Source organism: Sminthopsis crassicaudata, chromosome 3 (genome assembly GCF_048593235.1).
Source record: "Sminthopsis crassicaudata isolate SCR6 chromosome 3, ASM4859323v1, whole genome shotgun sequence".
Classification (NCBI taxonomy): domain Eukaryota; kingdom Metazoa; phylum Chordata; class Mammalia; order Dasyuromorphia; family Dasyuridae; genus Sminthopsis; species Sminthopsis crassicaudata.
This window is the reverse complement of record NC_133619.1, coordinates 338,557,024-338,580,671: the sequence shown is the minus strand read 5'-3', so window position 1 is coordinate 338,580,671 and position 23,648 is coordinate 338,557,024. Positions and strand designations below refer to the sequence as shown.

Here is a 23,648-nt window from a genome sequence, read left to right as displayed (position 1 = left end):
AGAAAGAAGGAATAGGAAGAAAAAGCATTTGAATTCCTCATGAGATTAAGAAATCAGAACATTGGGGCTAGAAAGGATCATAAAGACCATTTAGGCAAGGGTTCTCAACCTGGGATTCGTGAATAACCAGCATTCATGAACTTGAATGTAGAAAAGTAGTATCTTTACTTTCACTGATCTTTGGTTTCCTTTGTAATCCTATGTTTTTATTTTATGTATTTAAAAGTATTATTCTGAAAAGAGGACCATAGACTTTACTACACTGTCCAGGACAAAAAAAGAGATGAGGAACCCTTGAATTTTAGACCAGTCCCCACACTTTGTGAATGAGAAAGCTGGAGCCCAGGGAAAGCAAATGATTTACCTAACACCACACAGTTCACTCATGACAGAAGTTAGAATAGATTCCAAGTTTAACCCTTTCTGCTAAATCATACTGTCTTACGATGATTTCTAACTAGAAGTCCTATGGAACATAATTGCTGACCTTTATAAAGGCTTTATATAATTCCTTTGATCCTCACAATGATCTGGCTGAGGTAAATGCTATTATCATCCCATTTTACAGATGAAACAAATGAGACTGATTGAGGTAGGGGAACTAAAGCCAAGAGAAGTTCTATGGTCACATAGCTGATGCATATACAAGTCAAGATTTGGACTCAGATCTTCCCAGAAGCTCAACTAAGTCAGATCCTTTATCTCTTGCATTATGGTACTTCTCATTTGCCTTGCACTGGAGGAATCACCTAAGGCTAGGAATTTGTGTTTCAGATGAGGTCTAGAAGGTTATCATCATGGCTTCTTCAGCCTTCTTTCCCTGGCAGAGAGTTTTATAAGTCGACTGTTCAGCAGCAAGATCAATACCATTAGCATGGGGCTCTTTGATCTCTGGCCTAGACCCAAGCCATTGTGTTTGATGGCTGAGCAAAAGAGCTTCAGGGAAAGAGATCCTCTCGGGAGAAACTGCCAGCAACTGTCCCATCTTATCAGTATGACTAGGAGATAGAGAATGAAGGAAAAGAAATTCTACATTTTCCCAGGAGGGGAGGAGCCTCTAGCAGGAAACAAGAAAAGTCTTATGATCTTACCTCTGATATTTGCTATTTGTGAGTCCTGCAACAGATCATTTACCCTTTTTTGAGCCTGCATGTCCTCCCCTGCAAAATGAAGGAGTTGGAGTGATTGCTTCTGAAGTCTGTTCAGCCCTAAATCTGTGATCTTGTGTTCCTGTAGTCAACCCTATCTGACCCAATGTATTTTACACCCTGAAACTTGACCTAGGCAAAATCAGTGTCAAATCGATCAAAAGGTTGATTCTCTGATGATAATAATATCTAATATTTATATAGCATCTCAAGATTTGCAAATGAGATGTATTATTTCCTTTTATCTTTACCACAGATCTAAGAGGTAGGTGCTACTATTATCTCCATTTTATATATGAAGAAACTGGACCCCAATGACCTTATACAGTTAATGTATCTCAGGCAAGATTTGAATTCATGTCTTCCTGATTCCAAGTAGAGTATTCTAATCACTTGACCACCTGCCCACTGTGACATACCACCTAATGGTCCTAAACCAGTGCTTTAAAATCTCTGCTTCATAAGAATATGGGCACCCCAGCCTCTGAGCACTCTCCATGGTCCTACTTTCTGACTCTCTACTGTGCCCTATTGAGGTGCAATGACAATCAGTTTGGAGTTATAAGACACAAGCTTTTAATCATGGACCTGACACTTACTTTCTTATATGTCCTTGGAAAAGTTGCCTCACCTATCTGGACAAAATAATAAAATGGAGAAATAAGATTTTGTTATTTCCATTTACCTTTATATCCTTATTTTATTTTCCATTCCTCTTTGTCTTCTTTCATTTTGCTATGAATTCTCTGATATGAGGGAATCATTGTCAATGGCATAAAGCATGGGTGGACTGGCCTACAAAAGCAATTCTTTGATGTGCTTGAAAATATTCCTCATACACATTCCAATGAATTAACCTATTCCTTCTACATTCAATAGTTGAGAAAAATCAGGAAGAGGATACTTAAGAAATAATACCCTAGAAGAAAAGTAATATTTCAACTTGACAGCTGTGTGAGGCACAAGGTATAATCAGTCAAAACAGGGCAAAGAGAGCAGGTAGTGCTCATTGTTGAGAGTAGCATGATGCAAGGGATAGAGGGTTGACTATGGAATAGTCTTATCCCTAACACATGAGACTGTGTGAACATGAACAAGTATTGCTTGAATATACCATAAAATGCATAATAAATATGTGGAATGAACCTACAGGGAGCAGGAAGACCAAAGAAGAAGTCTTGTTCTTTCAGACCACTGTTATTCCTTCTTGGAAGGTACAAGGTAGCATTTTTATGTATAGCATTTAAGCATCTTTTATTTATGTATTAATGTATTCATTCAACCATCCAATATTATCCAATTCTATGACAGGCCTGAAGAGGATACAAAGTTGAATAAAAGCTGGTACTGGCCTTAGGAAGCTTGAAATTATACTTTAAAAGCAGCTCTCCAGGTAGGAAAAAGCCTACTTATTAAGTTTAATTTGTGTTATTATTATTTTCTCCATCACTTTCTTAAGGAAGCAAATCAATAAACAATATGTCAAGCCCTAAATTGTAGCTTTTTACCAATTTCTGAGATATAAATGCTTACACTGAGATTTAACTATTGCCCTTCCAAACTAGTCCAATCTGATTCAGCATATCCCTGACCCTAGGGAACACTTTAAGATTGTTTTTAAAAATTTAAATTGTATTACTATCTTTTCTTTTTATATCACTTTCATTTCTGACTTTTTCCTCTGCCTTTTTCTGACAAACTATTCCTTATAGCAAAGAAAAAGAAAAAGAAGAAATAAAACTAACCAACAAACAAAAATAAGGAGCATGCAGTAAGGAAAAAAAATCTTAGAGCCACAAATTCATAATTCATAATATAAGCTCTGTCCTTTACTGTGTATATACATACACAGTATATGACTTTGGATGTTAACTGGTCTGGGATGACTTTCGGGAATGAAAGCCAAACAATAACCAATTTGGGCTTCAACCTCCTTATTCACAAAATGGGAGCATGGAACCAGTTAAGACACAATTATGAAGTATCTATTATGTTCTAGGCATTGTGCTAAGCAATGGGAATACTAAAACAAATGAACAAAAGAAAAGAAAAAACCAGTACCTTCTCTCCTCAAGATGCTCACAGTCTAATGAGAGAAACCATAAAATTATAGGGTTAAAACCAGAAAGAATTTTATAAGCTATTGAGTCTAACTCCCTCATTTTTATAGATGTAGAAATGGAGGTCCAGGGAGGTTGACTTACTTAGGATCACATAAATGGATGAAGTGGGATTAGAACCTGGATATTGAGGATATTTGGGGTCTTGAAGACTCTGCTAAATGGGGCTCTAGAAATTATTTCTAAATTGGAAAAGGTTTAAGTTTAGGTTCATCAGGGGACCGTGTGTCTATCATATTAAGAGCAACCTGGTTAAATTTGGAAAGGCCAAAATATTGGCCATGAGGTAATATATACATACATATACATGTATATATATATATATATATATATATATATATATATATATATGTATATATATATACACACACACACATATACATATATATATGTGTGTATATATATATATATATATATATGTTACTCTAGCAGTTCATTCAAAAAAAAAAGAAAAAAGCTCTCATAGGATTTAGAGTTATAAGGAACCCTGTTATCCATCTTATCCAACCTTCTCATCTTGACATGTGAGAAAAGTAAGGCTGGAAGAATTAAGTAGTCATAGACAACATGAAAAGCCCTTCAAAGTTGTCAAAGTATTTTATCACTTTGATAAACTTCCCAAATACTCTCTGAGATTTGTGCTACTACTAAGCCCATTTTGCAGATAAAGAAACTGAGGCCCAAAGAGATTTGGTTGTTTACTTGCATAAGATCACCCAGCAATTTAATATATAATGCAGGATTCAAGCCCAGAGTTTCTCATTTCCAAGTTAATTAACCTTTTTCCACTAATCAGGCTCCTTATAAATTGTCCAAGGACACATATGTAGTTAAGTAGCTGAGTTAGAAATGCATCTTAGATTAGAAATCTTAATATATGCTATTGAAAAAGTCAAAAATTATCTCCCAAAGTGGTTTTTTTAAGGACAGAATTATTTGGAAAGGTTTAAGTGCAACCTTGCCAAAAAATAGAACAAAATAGCCTTTGGAGTGGTATAGTTAAGCAAGTGCTCTCCTTTTACTATTCCTTTAGAATCACGAAATCAAGAATGTCATTCCTACATCTCTAATATAACAGTGCTAGAACCCTTTCTTTGGATTGCAATGTCTTAAGAGCCCCAAGACATTGAATCAGTTCAACTTGTGGGCTCTGCCAACCAATCCTTAAAGAATAGAGGGAAAAAATGGAAATGCTGATATGGCATTTTTCCCCAAAGCCAGCTAATGTTTTCCTCCTAATTAAAATAGATTTCTTGAAAAGGAGCCACTGTCTTTTTAATTGAACCTAACCATCATGGCTCTCATTGGATTGGGAAGATGCCAAGTACTTCCAGCAATTCCTTAAGTGAGCTGGAAACTAGAGTTCTTCATACAGGTAGGAGGAGGAGGGGTAGAATGCCAGGAATGGAAAAGACAGCACTTTGTCAAATACTTGCTCTCCATGTGTGAAAACCTAGTGTTTTTAAACAGAAGAATTCAATAAATCTGCAGTTGTAGATGGGTTACATTTGTAAATAATGATGCCCACAGCATCATATTCTTATAACCAGAACTAGGAATAGGCAGGAAAGACAGCTGGCCAGGTAATTGTGTCACACAGGAGGTATTCAGGGGAAAGAAACTTTTTATATGCTTTTCAGCTGAGAGAGAGAGAGAGAGAGAGAGAGAGAGAGAGAGAGAGAGAGAGAGAGAGAGAGAGAGAGAGAGAGAGAGAGAGAGAGAGAGAGAGAGATGGAAAGAGGAAGGGGGAGAGGGAGAGAGAGAAGAGTGAGAGAGGGAAAGAGGAAGAGAGAGAAGAGAGAAAAAAGAGAGGAAGGGGGAGAGAGAGAGGGAAAGAGGAAGACAGAAGAAGAGAGAGAAAGGAAGAGAGAAGAGAGAGGGAGAGAGAGGAAGAGAGGGGGAGAGAGGAAGAGAGAGAAGAGAGAGAAAGGAAAAGAGAAGAGAGTGGGAGAGAGGAAGGGGGAGAGAGAGAGGAAGAGAGAAGAAGAGAGAGAAAGGAAGAAAGAAGAGAGGGAGAGAGAGAGAGGAAGAGAGGGGGAGAGAGGAAGAGAGAAGAGAGAGAAAGGAAAAGAGAAGAGAGTGGAAGAGAGGAAGGGGGAGAGAGAGAGGAAGAGAGAAGAAGAGAGAGAAAGGAAGAAAGAAGAGAGAGGGAGAGAGAGAGAGGAAGAGAGGGGGAGAGAGAGAGAGGAAGAGAGAAAGAGGAGGAGAGAGGAAGAGAGAGAAGAAAGAGGGGGAGAGAGAGAGGAAGGGGGAAAGAGAAACGGGGAGAGAGAGAGGAAGAGAGATGGGGAGAAAGAGAGGGAGAGAGAGGGAAGAGAGAGACTTAAAAAATTTTTTAAATGAATCTGTGATCTTATTATAAGGCATTGCCTTTATTTCTGTGGGTTCTCTAATCTATTCTAATAAATGAATGCTCACAGTTTTAATACCAAGAATACCCTCCTTTCTATAGCACATAGGGGCAAATCACTTAACTGCTAAATTTCAGTTTTCATATCTATAAAATGAGACTAAGCTCTGAGGTTTCCTCCAGTTCTATAACTTTGATTCTATGTTATCTGTGTTACAAGGGACTTAAAGCCCTTTTGAACCGTATCCTATGGGGATATATTTTAAAAACACAGGTAGAAAAGACAGAACCTTTAGAACACATGCCCTTTCCTTTTAATAACTAGCCTATTGTAGGGACAATAAGCTAAGTGCTTTTCAAATATTATCTTACAACAAAACAACCTTGGGATCTAGTGCTATTATCTTTTTGTGGTTGAAGAAACTAAGATTAAATGAATTTCCAGTGGTCCCACAGCTAGTAAATAACTGAAGCTGTATTTGAACTCAGATCTTCCAGATCCAATGATCTATCCACTATACTACCCAGCTGCCTTAGTTTGAAGGCTGTTTCTCTATCAGAGACATTACATGTTACCAGAAGGATAGAACCCTTTTCTCTCCATCTGTTATACATTCCCACCAAATTATAACCAATATATTTTCAAAGCCACTAGCATGTAGGGACTTTACACTCGTTTATTTGACATGTCTATAGCATTTTATAATTCCAAAGTTATCCATGAAAGGCAGTCTTCCCATTATTCCCACTGGCAGTGATGAATCCTTAATCTGGTTCCAGAGCCATAAAGACAGAGGAAAATCAGGAAAAAAGCAACGAAGACGAAAGTCTTAGGATATAAAGATTGCTACTGCAATGGGTCTTTGTTTTTTTCTTAAAGAAAAGAAGTTGTTTAAAATCATAGATTTTTAGACTGCAAAGGAACTTTAGAAATTATCTAATCTCCTTCCCTCATTTTACAAGTGAGGAAATTGAGACCCAGAAAAAGGGGATTCGACCAATGTCATATAGCTGGTTAGTAAGAGTATTGGGATTAAAAACCAAGTCTCCTTACTGATAGTTCATGACACTTTTCATTTTACCATACTTATCAATCTGGGCCTCAAGGTGATGCATTAAATAGAGGGCCAGGCCTGGAGTCAGGAAAACCTGAGTTCAAACCCAGCTGTGTGACCCTGAATGTGTCACTTCACCCTGTCTGCCTCAGTTTTCTTATTTGTCAAATGAGCTGGGGAAGGAAATGGCAAACCATTCCTGTATTTCAGCCAAGAAAACCCCAAATTGGGTCATAAAAATTCATACATGATCAAACAATAGTGGGCCTCACAACAATAGAAAACAATAGAAAGTAGGGCCTGGATTCAGAAAAACCTAAATTTGAATCCTATCTTGGACATTTTGTAGTTGTAAGGCCTTGAGTAATCTCTCTGAACTTTAGTTTCCTTTATCTGTAAAATGGGCAAATCACCACCTATCTGCCTAACAATTGTTTTTAGGCTCCAGTCAGATGGTGAATATAAACTACAGTACATGTCAGCTAGAAGTAAGGAGGGAAAAAACATATATTAGGCAGAGAAGGGAGAAGCTTAAAATGGTGACAAGAGGAATTTGGATTCAGTATCAACTGGAGGGCAGTGAAAGGCTTTGAGAACCTGCCATATAAGGATTCATTGAAGGAACTCAGAATATTTTTATTAGAAAGTTTCTATGGTCCTCCCACCATGGCTCCAGTGGTATCAATATTATAGCTCTTTTCAAGTAAAGAGCAAGAGTTAGGTTTGTTCTCCTTGTCTTCTGAGAGAAGAGAACCAGGAGCAAGAAATGGTCATTCCCAATAGGCCAACTGATGCTTGTTGTCAGGGAGAACTCTCTTAACAGTTATACAGAAATCCAGTGGCCTGCCTTTAAAGGAAGAGGACCTCACCTCATTGGAGGTCTTCAAACACAAGATGGATGACCACTTCTCAGATATATAATAATAGGGACAGTTCTTTTTAGAGTGTGGGTTCAAATAGCCCCTGAGTCACTTCCAACCTAAAAATCTTTGATCTATAAAACAAAACTTCCAAATGATGAGAACTTTGAGACCCCAGACCAGTGTTGTAGTAGCAACAGCAGCAGTGGTAATAGTAATAGTAGTAATAGAAGCAATAGCAGCAGCAGCAGTAGTTGCAGTAATAGCCAGCAGCAGCAGTAGTAATAGAAGCAGCAGTAGCAATAATAATAATAGCAGCAACAGCAGTAGTAGTAGTAGTAGCAATAAAAGCAATAGTAGCAGCCACAGTAGTAATAGCAGCAGAAGCAGCAATAATAATAGCAGCAGTAATAATAGTAGTAATAGAAGCAATAATAGCAGCAACAGTAGTAGCAGTGGTAGTAATAGTAGCAACAGCAGTAGTAATAGTAGCAGCAGTAGCAGAGTAATAATAGTAGCAACAATAACAGTAGTAGTAGCAGTAGCAATAGTGACTAACATTTCTATAGCACTTTAAAGTTTTCAAAATCCTTCTCAAATATTATCTTAATCAGCCCTCCCCATATCCCAGAGAAGTAGGTGCTATTTTATAAATAGGGAAATTGAGGCAGAGAGGAGAGGTTGACTTGCCTAGTTCACACAGCTAGTGAGTTTTCTGAGGCAAAATGGGAACTCAGTTCTTTACTCTAGCTTCAGCATTATCCACTAACTCCCCCCTTTGGGATACTGAGGAGAGTGGTGACATCTGCTTAATAGTAGATTAGGCACAGACTAGATTTGATTATGTCTATATGGAGGCAGAATCACCAGACTAATGACCCTCAGGTGATCCCTTCTGATGTAGATATTCTCAGATTCTCTGAGAGTTAAATGGGCACAGAAGAGAGAATAGTGAGGGAAAAGAAATATAATTGAAGGGTAGGATAGTGAGCAGCTGTTTAAAGTTTACAAGACAATACCAAAAAAAAAAAAAAAAAAAGATAGAGAAGGCAAAAATAAGAGAATGAAACAAAGGGACCGAGATGAAAGGATTGGGAGTTCTTTTCCTTGCCAGAAATGAGGACAAGGTAAAAAAAAAAAAAAAAAAAAAAAAAAAAAAAAAAAAAAACCAATAGGGAATATTTAACAGAGCTTGAGCTCAGCCTTCATGGTCCAATCTCATAGGAGCTGAAAGGGAAGGAATGTTAAACTGTGCATACCACACCCTCATTTTACCAAGGGGGAAACTAAGGCTTAGGGAGGTCCAGTGAGTTACCTAAGGTCCTCAAAACCATATCTGAGGCAGGTTTTGAACTGAGGCCTTCCTACCTCTAGAGCCAGGACCCCAATACTACCCCAGAGTTATCAAACTCCCTCATGGTATTTTCACTCCCAAGTATTTCTAGAACTAGATGAAAATTGATTGTGAAATGTGTAGCAAAATAAATAAAAATACAATAGCAGACAGATGCCAGTATGTCATTTTCTAAGTCAAAGGCCCTGACTTCTGGTTGAGTTGGATGCCATTGCCCTAAACCATGGTATTCCTAGGCCAAAGATTTTGTTCCACTAAAAATTTTGTCAAGCAATAACATTGTTTGCTTCCATACGATAGATGAGGAAGATGGTAGAAGGATCATAGAATCATAATTAAGAATTGTAAGTTTCCTTAAAGGATCAATCTCATTTGTAAGATGACAAAGCTGAAGCCCAGACATGCAAAGTTACTTTGTTCAAAGTCTCACAAGTAGTAAGAGACTGAAGAAGGTTCCGACCAAAAAGTTTGTTCAATTCCAATGTGCTTTTCACAGTTCCCTAAACCAAATTGGGTAGAACATTCAGGGGTTCTCAAACTACAGCCCAAGGGCCAGATGTGGCCCACCAGGTTATAATGGGTTGAGGGGCGGAGACAGTGTGAGCTTTTGTTTTTAACTATAGTCCGGCCCTCCCACAGTCTGAGGGCCAGTGAACTGGCCTCCTATTTAAAATGTTTAAGGACCATTGAGAAGAGGTACAGTGGCTAGAGTGCCAGCCCCAGAATCAAGAAAACTCCTCTTCCTGAGTTCTACTCCAGCTACTTAATTCTGCTTGCCTCAATTCTTCATCTGTAAAATGAGCTGGAGAAGGAAATGGCAAACCATTCCTGTAGCCTTGCCAAGAAAACCCCAAATGGGACCGTGAAGAATTGAACACAACTGAACAACAAAAATACAGAGGGCTGAGAAAGAATAGAAGCACCAAGCTCTCCTATTAATTAAAACCATTATCATTTAGTGTGACTATTTGAACATTATTTCCCATGACCAACTTCACACTTCTCTGTGCAATATCATTAAACTCAATCCTGAGACATTAAAATAGAAAAATCTCTGAATTATTCATTCCATTGTATTGAGTGCCTAACCTAGCAAGCTAGTTTCTACTGTTCATACTAAGAAGTAATGTGCAGATGGTCAGGGGGCAGGAGGGAGGGAGAGAAAAATAAGATGAGGCTTTCCAAATGAAGTCCTGATTTTCTGCTCCACCAGAAACCCCTTTTATTATTGAGTAGGAAATGGGAGGAGGGAGAAAGAGGGCAGTAAAGAGGGCAAAACATTTTGTCACCTAAGTACTATAATAGCCTCTAGGTTGTTGGAATTAATAGCAAAGACTCAAGTCAAATCAATATCAGCTTAGTTTGGGTTCAATTTGTGGAATATTTTGTTCCAATTTTGTAACGATTCAATACAGAACTTTCAGAAAATATATTAGCTTAGTTCAAGTTCAAATAATTCCATCCAGTGGTTTTTATAAGACTTTGATTCTACTGATATTAAAGTAAAAAAAAATTAACATTCCTCGAGTTTAGAGTTTAGATGATTAGTAAGGTTCATCATTCAGTTCCTGCTTAATAGAAAAACATTTGCCAGTCTAATATCTGCACTTCTGCCAAGAAAAGAAATCCTCCTCAAATTAATCTATTCATCTTCAAAGCCCCCAGCCATTCCCCCCTAGTGATCTCCAAATTGTGTTACAATAGAAACAAAGAACCTTAGGAGAAGCCAAAGATACACTGGACTTAAGCTAACTCTGAATGACCTCCACAGAATCTAGAAAGTTACCTCTGCCACCCACCCACCCCCAATTAGTTTTTTCCTTTAGACTGAAATATGTTCAAAAACTAGGCAAGGTTGTCAGGACTGAACTTTTTCACAAAATAGGCTTATAGGCATATTGGGGAGCTTCACAAACCTTAACTACATTAATATTATCATTACCATTATTATATATTGAGAAAACTTGAGTTATAGTGGACTATTGTGAGTTCTATATTAGAGGCATTGAGTTGGGGGAAAGTTCATCAGTCTGTGTTCGTTTTTATCTCTCTTGGACAACAAAATAAGCAGGTACTGTGGTCTCATGGCTGGGCAAGCAGGCTTGACACTTAATTCAATTCAACAAATATTCATTGAGTCTATAATTTGCTAGGGATATGAAGATCAAGAAGTACAGAACAGTTCCTGCCCTCAGAGATCTTATGTTTTCCTGGAGGGATAAAATGCTTAGATAGAAATAAGTAGACATAGATAGATAGATAGACGGACAGAAAGGTATGATGGTGATACAGAGACATGATAGAGATCATGATGATAGCTATAGAGGAATAAAGAAATAAACAAAAACAAGATAATTTGATGAGAGAGCACTTAGCAACTGAGAGGGGGGAAGGATGAGAGAAGATTTCACAGAGGAGGCAAGTCTTGAAGGAAGGTAAGAATCATGAGAGGAAGAGATGAAGTGTGTACCAGACTAGAAAGTTTGATGCAAATGTCTCTCAACTTTGAGATGTCAAGTCAGTTTGGCTAGAATGTTTAATCCAATTGTAAAAGGAAGGAGAGGCTAAAGAATTGAGGATATTCTGCTCTCCAAGGCAATAGAATGGTAGAACTGGAGTCTTTTGAAGGAAAGTAATATTGTCAGATTTATGTAGAAACATAGATTTAGAACTAGCAGGGACCTCGGAACCATCCAGTTCAAACCCTTCAATTGACAGATGAAGTTCTCAGATCTATAGAGAGGAACCCCATATCTAAAGCTCTTTTTATAGGAATGTACTTGTGATGACTTTGGGATGATTATTTTGGCATAGATGTGAAAGAGAAATTGGAGAAGGGAGAAGCTGGAGGCAAAGAAAGGGGAGAATTACAAGACTATATTATAGTGGCTCTGGTGAGGGGCAGTGACATCATAGTGCAGAGAGCTTCGGACCTGGAGTGTGAAGGAATCAAAACTGACTTCAGATTCTTTACTAGCAAGTCACTTGCCTGCCTCAGTTTACTCATCTGTAAAATTAGAGTAATAATAAAACCCATCTCGCAGGGTCTTTGTGAAAATCAAATAAGATATTATTTGTAAAATGCTTTCTAACCTTAAAGGGCTATTGCTAACTATTATAATTAAGACCTGAATTAAGATGGCATGAGATACCAAGTTCAGAGTATAGCTAGCATTATTCAGTTTGGCCTATGGCTAAAGAGAAAAGAAGATATGTTATGGAAGTGTAATGGAGACAAAAATCAACAAGATTTGGCAAAGTGATTAAATATGGAAGAATGAGGAAGAAGAGACAGGGATGAGTAATGATATGAACTTAGGAGAGGATGGTATCATTTCAACCTGAATATAAGTTCTTGTTGGGAAGATGAGAAGGGATGTGTTTATGTGTGTGTATGTGTGGGTGTGTCTTGTGAGGAAGAAAAATATAAAGGGAGAAAATCAGAGAAAAGAGGATGATGAACTCAGTTCCTATTAGTTTTACTTATCAGAAGATCATGAACCAACCTAGCTTTGGCCATTCTTTTGCAGAAATAGAAAACTTTGGAGGAGGAGAGGGCTTAAGGGAAAGACAATGAGGTTCATTGTAAATGTATTGGGTTTGAGGTGCCATCTTGAACTTCAGATGGACATATCCAGTAAGAAGCTGGGAAAAGAGGACTTCAGTGATGAAAGATATTATTGGCTAGATATACATATTTGAAAGTCATCTGAATAGAAAGAATCTGTGAACCCATGGGAACTAATTAGATTACCCAGAGAGATTAAAGAATAAGACATAAAAAGAGCCAAGAACAGAGCCTTGAAGGACAATCAGACGTAGTGAATGGAAGATAATGATCTGGGATACTGAGTGCGGTAAATCAGGTAAGCAGAAGGAGGAAGAAAAGAGAGAGCAGAGTCTTGGCAGGTCAGGGAAATGGAAATATGAGGGAAGAAGGGATAGCAATCATAGTTAAAAGCTAAAGAGGGGCAGCTAGGTGGTACAGCAAATAGAGTGCTGGGGCTGCGGTCAGAAGGATCTGTATTCAAATCCAGCCTCAGGCATTTACCATCTGTGTGACCCTGGGCAAGTCCCTTAACCCCAATTAAAAAAAAAAAAAAAAAAAGCTAAGATGATTGAGGTCTTAGAAAAAAAATGAGTTTGGCATTGGTAACTTTGGATAAAATAGTAAACAGAAACTTGTTTACAGAAAATTGAGAAGTGAGTGGGTGGTGCGGAAGTGGAAGCCACAAGGGCAGATATGTCTTTCTGTGAGCTTATCAATAAAATGTAAAAAAAAAAAAAAAAAAAAAAAAAAAAAAAAAGATATAGAATGTTGATTAGAGGGAATGAAAGGTTAAATAAATATTTTTAAGGATGGAGTGATGAGAGCTTTGTACACAAGCAATGAGAAAGAAGAAATTGAAAAGAAAGGGAAGGTTATTTGAGCAAACTTTCTAGAATATGGAAGAGAACTGAGATCAAGGACACAAGTAGAAGTAGAAGGGAAAAAAAGAAAAGAAAAGAGAAAAAAAAAGAAAAAGAAGCAAGGGAAGGAGCCCACCTCTTCCTCAGAGACTGAACAGAGAAGTTCAAAAATAGATGAAGATATAAGAAGATTTTGAGGTGTGGAGTATCTGAAATAAGGCAACTCAGGATAAAATAACCTCGATTTTTTTTTTCCAACGAAACGGGAAGTGCAGCCATCTGTCGAGGCAGAGAAAGATGAAGAAAATGTAGGAGGCATGGAGAGAGAGTGTGATAGAACTATATAACCACAGCAGAGTAAAAGGATGGCCCTGTGGCAGTGAGCATCCATTGAAATTTGAATAAAATGAATTTGTAATGGGTCCTCTTGGCCTAGTAGCTTTGTGACTTCCTCTGGTGTGGTATAGCAATATGGGAGTAGAGTGGAGAAAGCAGACAATAGCAACGAATCAGGATTCAAGATGGGTCTGACTAGGCCTTCAAAGCCAGCTGTCATATTTTTAGTACGAGCATTGACACCTCAGAAATTGTCCAGTGCTACATTTTAAGACTTAATATATTGTTTTGTGGATTGTCTACATGTAATATGATAAAGAAAATACTAATAATACAGATTAAACTGAGAAGTATGTCTTGAGCATGTTTTCTCTGTTATAATAATGCGTATCATTATTAGACATTTACCAGAAAAGGCCTGATTTACTAGAGGGTAAAATATCACAGTGGTTAAAAAAAAAAAAAAAAACAGAAAAGAAAGAAAGAAAGAAGGTGTGTTGGCTGGTTATGTTACAGTGAGGATTCCTTTCTTGTACAGCATGGGTTAGGTGACTGCTGAGGGGCCTTCTAGCCCTCCCTACTTGTATGACCCTTCTTTCATGTAAAATTATGTTTAATTGTGTACTAATCTATCAATTGCAAAGAAGGTAAGTATATTTCCAAAGAAAAATATTTGCAAAGCAAGGTGAGATTAGAAACAGTCTCTGGAGGAAGATGGGAATGGATCATTATTCTCAAGCTGTCTGATGAAATGATTTAGTTTCTTTTTGGTGAGATACATTCTTCCTTAGCATGGAATCACCCACAGTGATTGACATCAAGTTGGATAAACCACAAGAGCCCCCAGCTAGTGAAGGCGGATGCTCCTGCTAATACAGAGCCCTGGATTGGTCAGCTTCATTTGACACTACCCGCTTGTTGTGTTGCTTCCTATTGGTTAGCTTCCTAAAAGAAAAAAAAAGTTTATCAAGATGGGAGGATTTTTTTTTTCTCTCTGTCAATTGTGGGTGGGGTGGGATTGGGGAGGGGGGAGGGGTTGGGGCTCATGTCACTCTTTAACAGCTGTTACTTAAACAACTATTTTTTGGTTTGGTTGTAATATATTGTACTTTATTAAGATTGCCAAAAACTGTTAAAATTAAAAAAATTTAAATCATGTGTATACAACTTTTTGCCAGATGAAAATGTAGTCATTTTTATTTGAAAGAGGTTGGGCCTTTTGTTTTTGTATATTTGTAAACTTATAGAGAAGATTTTTCCCCCCTTCCACACTTTATCCTTCCTATATCACTTGACTTCTTCTCCCTGCCCCCAACATCTACTTCTTCCCAAACTCCTTAACCTCTCCTTCCCTCCCTCCCTCCCCACCCCCTCCTATCCATTCTAAAGAAATAAAACCAGGCAACTTGATTAAGCTCTGACCCCGGGCAATCTGACCCAGAACATGTCCCCTTAGTACAGACTTCAAGTGGTTAAAACCAAACACTGACTCTAAAAAAAGCATGCTGCCAAGTACAGCTGTAATTATGTCTTTACTCCTCTTCTGTGGCCATATATATTTATATACATGTATATCAGCTATTGAAATGGGCCTGGGCTCTAAGCCCTGAGCCTTGAAGAAAAGCTGCTCTGATGGTCCATGGGAAATCTGGCAGCAGGCCCAACAGAATCAAAATCAACTTTCTATTGCCCCTCCATTCCACCCCTCTGAAAAGCTACTGGGGGAGTCTGGAGTATATATTGCTAAATGGGACACAGGTTGGATTTAAGGAGTAGGTGGACTCTGGGAGAAAGCAGTTATCTTGGCAAATGTGGGTGGGACCAATGTAGATTTTACAGGCCACAGAAAATATCCGTGGGCCTGAACATTTTCCTGACCTAGCTGCCAAACTGATATACATGTATATTTGGATCCATTATAAGGGATGTGCAGAAAGAAAAGAAAATGTTTGATGTTGAGCAGTGTACAACACTTGCTTTCTATGTGAGTTCTGGATGATTGGTGAACTCAAGATCAGTGGGATGAAGTGTGTCCCGAGCTCATTATTGTGTATCATACAGTATTATTCCATACATAATTTTGGGGTGGGGGGTGGGGAGGGCATGGTATCTGCAGAACTACTATAGGAATAAATGTTTTTAGACCTTTAGTTGCTAATATTGTTGGGTACAGTTCTACAAAAACATTATTTCTTGATGTTTTTCCATTCCACTTGTGTAGTATAAACATGAGCTATACGCACACACTGTCATGAATATCAAGGTTTTACACTGTTGTCACTTTATGGTATGGTTGAGCTGCAGGGTCCTCAGATGGCCTGCGTAGGGGGAGTGGTGCTGGTGACATCCACCAAGATGTCAAAGAGAGCTGTGCTTGCCATTTTTGATTCACTCCTGAGAAAGGCTTAGTCCCCAAGACCATCGTAACACCTTCAGAAACGTTTTTTATAAGCTAACTAACATTACCCCTTGGGCCAGCCATGCCCACTATGGATGGGCCCATGAAGCCATGGCCAAGGAAAAATGAATCTCAGCCTTAAAGAAATGCGACTGTATACAAAAGTAGAAACTTTTATCCCCAATACGGTCCTGATTTAGAATCACTTCAGGCATTTTCACTGGGAGGTGCGAAAAAGAGGGAAAACATCATGGCAAATTTTAGGCAGGCAAATTGGATTTCTTTAGGAATCCCTTCAGAAGAGGGAGAGTCTGAATGAAAGCATATCTGAAGTGAACTTCTCAGAAACCAATCCAAAATGGCACCCAACAGTTATCAAGCAGAGGAGAACTCTGGAGTACCCTCTAACGTTTGTCCTGAGAGGTCTGCCCCCATCAATCAGTGTTCAGTACTGGTACATAGGGGCTGATCTTGGAAGCGAAATTTCCCTTCCGGTGAGGATGAGGGTTCACAGAATTCCCACGTCCCCAAAGGACAAAGATCAATGTGCTCACCAAAATAAGATGTGTCACGTGCTTAATTTTTATATATGTGTGTACATAAGTATATATACATAGTTAGATTGTGTATATGCCACACACACGTACATGCACGTGTGCATGCGTGCACACACAATGTATATTTTTGTTTCTCCTACTGTTATCAAGTTGGAATTTGCTTTGTGATGACAGTCTTGGAAAATGAAAAGTGCTACTACTGTCAAAATAAGAGGTAATTAATAGTTGTCAGATAACTTGTGAATTGTCTTGCCATCAATAAACCAATGCATCGATGTGTTCAACTAGAGGAAAAATATAGCACATGAGAATATCTCCACATTATATATACATATATATAATATGTACATATGTGTGTGTGGATGCACATGTGTGGATGTGGCTCCATGCATACGCATGCCGCACACTTTACAGTGGTGCTTGGTGGAAGATCGCTTAGTTACCTCACAATACCTTAAAGGCGTTCATGTCCCTGGGTTACAATGTATGGTCTTTTATTTGCAGTGAAGTACTTGTGACCTCTGTCCTGGACAGATTTGCAGTGATCTCCACTGTGTGTTCAATGAATGAATGTATGGATTCTTTTTGCATCTTAGAGTAGCATTTTTTTCTCTTGTGACATTCCTGTAAAACAAGCCGAGAAAAAGACACTTCCCTTCACGCGTGCACAAAATCAAGGAAACAGGAACCTGTTTCCATTAGTAGCCATAGAGGAACTATGCTTGGTGCACAGTGGAAGATATAGCTTGTCTTAGTGTTGCCTGCAGCCAGCCATGGTTTTCCAGGTGTGTACACAGCAATCCCCTTTCTCTTTCCTGTACCCTTCCCTTCTCTCCTTCCCTAATTCCTAACTCAAAACTTCCCCTCCCATTTGAATGCTCCTTTAAAGGTTAGGGCCTTTATTTCTTCCTATCTTATAGATTTCCATTCCATGACCTTTTCCTTTCTCTACACCCTCCTTGCATAATTCTTTTCTCATGGACTATTGTTCCAGCAATCAAACCTCCTTCACAAAAGTGCATTTCTCCTTTTTCTCCCATCCTAACCAGGTAGCATCACCATGCTCTTGCTTGGAGAACCAGAGTGGAACCTTGATTGAGAACACCCTGGGGTTTAATTCTACCTCAGTGATCTCTTGACTTTATCTCGGGATCTGGACTATACTTGGTCCAAGAAGAAAGTGGATCTATTCCCCAGAAGAAAGCCTCAGGAGAAACCCCTCAATATCCCGAGAAAGAATGGTTTACAAATGCTAAATCCAAATAGGATAGAGAAGGGCAAAGTTGACACCTTTGTAGAGATGACCTCAATCGAGTTAGTGATTGCAGTGATTGCCCCTCATAAGGACTGAGAAAAGAAGTTCCAGGTTGGACAGGGTCTTCAGTTGGTCCTCAATATTTGGGTTCCAGGATGGCTAAGTTGAACTTCACAGGGAATCAGGATCAACAATAGTTCCAAGATTTCAAGGTTTAAAGAAGTGTTTTGGGGGACCAAACCAGAATCAAAATCATTCAATGGAACATACAAGAGAGCATAGTTGGGGAAACCTGTCAAAGGTAGCATCAGAAAGTGAGTCAGTAGTCCAAACATCAGAACTACAGTCATGTACTCCAACTGGGGAGCACCTGATCACCTCGGGTATCCAATAAGCTTATAACCTTTTCTTTGAATGGCTTCACCACCCCTAAGCCAGCCACTCTGTTCCCTCCATCATGTCACAAGATTCTTTAATGAACATTAAGCAGAAATTCCTATCTTAGCACCACCCCAGGGCATAAAGCCACACATATGCTTATGCTAACATACGTCTCCTCACTCTGATGTATTCAATATAAATCAGACCCCAAAGAGGGGATTTAAATTTCAGGTAGGATGCTCAGTATTCTCTAAGGTACTTTCCTACGCTGAGATTCCATCATTCCAGGACATGTATGGGAACTAGAAAAAGAAATGAGACTCCAGGAAAAAAAGAACTCAGAATTCTTAAGTCTTTGAATGATATTCTCCTTATAGTTCATCCATACTGGCCTGGAATTAAAAACAGCTGATTTCTAAATAGTCAAGTTAAAAGCATACCATAAAGAAACTTCATCCATTGAAAGGTTTTATTATGTAACAGTCAGACCTTTTTTATGTCTTATCCTATAAGATGAGAAGCAGGGGGAAAAAAGGAGGTAGTATCATCTTAAATGACTGACTAAAACATTGAAAACTAGGCTAGGGAAATAGGGGAAGGATATTATCAGAAGACACAATGTCAATACAGTGTCTCTAAGAATAGCTAAATGGTAGCTACAAAATCTTGGATTTCTAGACTACCTTTTTCCCAAAGAATGAAAATGTTTTCCTGTCTCTTAATTATTCTTGATACATTTCTATGAGAGGAGATAGGAATTTTAATTCTACCTATTTCACAGATAGGAAAATTGAGAAGAATAAAGTGACTTGCCCAAAGTTATATAGGTCAGATATTGTTCTGGTCTCAAAAGCCAGGACTCCTTATTCTTCATCCAGGGCCCATTTATGTGTATAATTGGGGCTCTAGATTTATATATAGATGGTATGTCTATATGTGGATTATATATAGAATACATATTTTAGAGCCTTTGTGCTTGGGGTAATAAGTGAAAATAAAGTCTTATAGTCATTTCTTTATTCAACTTGATAAGTAGGAAACAGGTTATACCCAGCATATGTGCATAAGTTGGGAGATAATACAAGAGAGATTTGGACTCCACTCCAAAAGAAGGTGGCTTTCCATAACCATTCTGATATCCCTGAAGGTGGATAAAAAGATTAGCGGACCCTCAGTATTGGCCAGTGACCTAAATTTCTTAATGGTATCCAAATGAAAAGCAACCTGAAGCTTGTGGATGTCTAAGATTTGGATAAATTTGTTTTCTAGTAAAATATTTCTAGATTCCAACAATCTTGGGTCTTGATGTACAAATTCACCTGACTCTGAACCCACTTTAAGCAAATTAATGTGGCTGAGTATAACTCACTAAGTCAGCCTCAGGAGAGGGAGCCAGGGCACCATCTGGGTAGTGCTACATCAGTATCAAGTCATCGTTTCCATAGCATGGACATTAGTCTACATCTTGATGTGTGAACTGAGGAGCTTTGAGTCATCTTTTTCCTTCACTATCCTCTTGCCTCCTTCCCTCATTTCCTTCCTCCCAATCCTCCCCTGTAACGTGGCTGGCCGTTGGAAGCTCTGATGGTGGTATGTCCGTCTCTTACTGGCTCAGGAGGTACAAGTGGCCATATTGACTTTCCATAAAACTGTGTAAAAAAATGAAGACTTAGCATGTTGGTCAATCAAACAATAAACTGTCTTAATTCTCAAATACAATGTCTCTTGTCTACTATTCCTAAGAAACCCTAGACACAAAAGTAGGTTGAATTTTTGATACTGTACTGAGGAGAAGAAATGGTCACTTTCTGGCCACTGCTCTCAGCATCAAACTATAGTAGTGGGGAGGGGTAACCTAAAGGGAATATATTCAAATTATTCTTTGTGATAGTCTCTCTTGTTGGTGGAGGGAGAGGGGCTTGGTAAGAAAGAAAGGTGAAACTTTTGGCTGATAAAGAAATCAAAAGATTAATTGTGGGTTTAAAATATTCTTGACTAAAAAGGGATTCAAGCTAGATTTTCACTAATGGATCTTCCATCTTTGGGATTCTATTATCTTCGATTACCATAGATGAGCCAAATTAGTTACATCTCCCTTCCTCTTTCTTGTCTTTGCAAAGTCCTGTAGAGTAAGGATGGAAGATAAGAACTGACACTTTTTGAAAAGTAACATCATAGTGGCTAGCATTTATATAATTCTTTAAGATTTTCAAAGTGATCACATATATTTACATATATACTTACATATATGTAAATATATATATTTACATACATATACATACATATGAATAATCTCATTTGACCCTTATAGCACCCTATAAAGCAAATGTTATCATCCCCATTCTACAGACAAGGAAAAGTTGAAGCTGATAGAAGGTTATCAATGACTTAAAAATTTAAGGTGCCTGAGGCAGGATTCTGATTTAAATTTGGTTCCAAATTGGCACTCTGTCCACTTCTCCAAGAACATTTTAGGCAAAACCACCCTATTCCCTCAGGCCACAAACTCAGAAATTGATCTGATAATGTGCCAGAACCAGAGGGAAATCCTGGAGGGGTTCCTGGAGGAATTGTAGATTCCCAGCCCTGAGTCACCCTTTTTCTAAAATATCTACCTACAGGTAGAGACTGTTTCTGTCTCAGCAGAAGACACAAATGGCCACTACAGGAAGCTATTTGGCCACACAAGACATAAAGCCTAGGAGAGGCCCAGACTACCCTGCTTTTTAATTTGGAGGCTCACCAGACTCTTGGTGCTTAGAATATGGCAAAGGGCAATATTAAGGCACTCCACAGGTTTGCATTTTTCCATTAGTCAGAATCCTCTGATTTTTTCTTCCTCCCTTCTTTTCTCCCTTCATTTTGAGAGATAATTTCTAACCCCACCACCTCCAGGATACTTTTCCTGAACAAATGGAGGCAGGATGCGATTACCCAATCATTTTAAACCTCACCTACCCCCCTAGGGAAGTAGTTGACCAAATGTGATATGAAGGCAAGCCAGGTAACTGGGACAGCATGGATTAGAGAAGGAAAGATCCTGAAGGTAAACTCTGGAATCAAAGCTGGCCCAAAATTGCTGAAAAATCAAATTAATGGCTGGGGGTATTCAACAAAGCACTAATGAAACACCAACAAAGTATCAGGTTTGGTGGTGGGAATACAAAATGATCATCTTTGCTCTAAAGGAGTTTGCTTTATACTAGATGTAAAATAAATAAAATTAAGACAATACATCATACCAATGTTCCCTCACCAGGCAATTAATTAAAATAATAAAAAAAATGGAATAAAGTGTTTCTAGTTTTAACAGTTAGCACTGAAGCTCTGTCTTGCAGCCTGTCCTGCTCCCTTATGGTTAAGTTTGTTAATGATACAAAACACAGTATGGGGTTGACCTCAAGTATGCTCATTTGACTCCAAATTACTTTGTACCCAAGACTCATGGTGATCTGAGAGCCAGCAGGATCACAGTGATCCTGCCCTTTGGAAACATATCTTAACACCCACCATGTCATTACCGATCTCTGATCCAATACCTCATATGTTCCAAACAATCATAAAAATAATCACTGATGTTTATCTTTTACTTCAACATTTACAAAAGCTATTAGGGGTGTTGTTTTTTTTTAATTTTAAAATTTGAACTTAACAAATACTAAAAACCACTGGACATTTCCATATGCCAAGTAAAACACAAAAAGAGGCTTGTATATATGAAACTATGAATTTCTTCTCCCATAAAACTTGCTTTAAATATATATATATATATATATTTACATATCAGAAATTGGTCTGATAATGTGCCAGAACATATCATTTATGGACCCATTACCTTCAAAATATCCTTCCTTGTTTGTGCTTCCTTCTGTACCTCTTTGTACATTTAAAAAAATATTTCCACTTTTTTTCTATCTGTTTCTGTCTCTCTGTTTCTGTTGCACTGTGTGTTTGTATCTGTCTCTGTCTGTATGTGTGCTACCTCTGTCTCTCTCTCTCTCTCTCCCCAAAGCACTTTACATATATTAGTTTACCCTAACAATAACCCTAGAAATGTTGTTATTCCCACCTTACAGGCAAAAGAACTAAGGCTAATAAAGGTAGTATATAATAGAAACAACCCTGGTTCTTGAGTACAAGAACCATAGCTCAAATTCCACTTTCCCTATTTACTAGCAACATAGTAGGGTAGAGTTGTGGGGGGAATGAGAAGATCTGATCTCAATTTCCTCATCTATAACATGATACATTTGTTGGCCTCTGAGTTTCCTTCTATTTCTAGAACTATGAAGAAACAACATAAGATGGTAGAGAATGACATCAGAGTACAGGAGACCCGAGTTTGAATTTCACCTATTCTACATGCTGACTGGCTATCTGACCCTGGACAGATAATCCCTTAAACATGGAATGTCTTAGACTAGTAGGGTCAAACTCAAATAGAAACAAGGGACCACTAAACCATTCATAAGGATCTCTAAAAGCCACATACTGATTTAGAAATTTTAATTTATTTTAAAAATAATTCGTTAAATATTTCCTGATTATATTTTAAATGGGTTTAAGTCACATTGGGGAATGTTGTAGATCACATACATCCCACCAGCCTCAGGTTTAACACCCTTGAGCCATTCTCTAAGGCTATAAATTTTAGAATAGACAAAGTTCTTCACCAGAAGCTTCCCACAATGATGATATCATAGTTCCAATTTTTAAAAAATTAATGCAAATTCATTTCTATTTTTTAAATGTCTAAGGTCATACAGCTAAAAAGTGTCAGAGGTGGCTTTCTGATGCATCTAGTCCAACCCTTTACCTTCATAGGTCAAGTTAGTTTGATAAGGCTGCTACTATCTCAACAATAGATAATGGGTAAAAGGAAAAGTATAAGAGCAACCCATTCTGAAATTCAACTTAACAATATTAGCCAGGTCACCCTAGTTTTGAAACTGAGCAGTTAGATCATTTTAAATGTCAAACATTTAAAAACAGAGCAGGACAGAGTCCATTTGGAGCAAATAAAATGGGTGTTCTTAAGGTCTTTAACTACAAAAAATGAGATTCTAGACTTTTTATCAGCTCTAACAATGAAAACTTTTACATTATATTGTTTTCATTTCTGATGACAGACAGAAAGCATGCAAATTTATCTGCAGATTCAAACTTTTTCTTGGAAGTAAATTCTATAGGGAATTTATTGTAAGAAGATCTGGATAGCATTACTGAGGTTCTATAAAAAATACAGAGATTCTGTTTAAGTAGGTACTTCTGTAATGACTCTCCATGTAGGCAGAAAGCCAACTTTAAATTGGGTCTCCCAGAAGGTCCTTCTGTGAAGGGCTATGCAAATGTGGTCTGGCTAGTTCCTTAGCCTTCTGTTGATTTCACTTAAAGCAGGGATAGAATATGAAGAAGCAAAACAAA

General features: G+C 38.1%; 1 protein-coding gene across 2 annotated transcripts in view; it reads left to right on the top strand.

Annotated features, from left to right (window-relative positions):
- Positions 1-19,938, top strand: part of RAB6B (RAB6B, member RAS oncogene family) — a 165,095-nt gene extending 145,157 nt beyond the window's left edge. Inside the window, exon 8 of one of the 2 annotated variants that reach the window (XM_074301575.1) lies at positions 14,442-19,938. In XM_074301575.1, coding sequence (XP_074157676.1) covers positions 14,442-14,506 — 65 coding nt within the window. In that variant the 3' untranslated portion in view covers positions 14,507-19,938. Of the gene's footprint in view, positions 1-14,432 lie in introns of both variants that reach the window. The other variant, XM_074301574.1, reaches the window with a different exon arrangement.
- Positions 19,939-23,648: the final 3,710 nt, after the last annotated feature.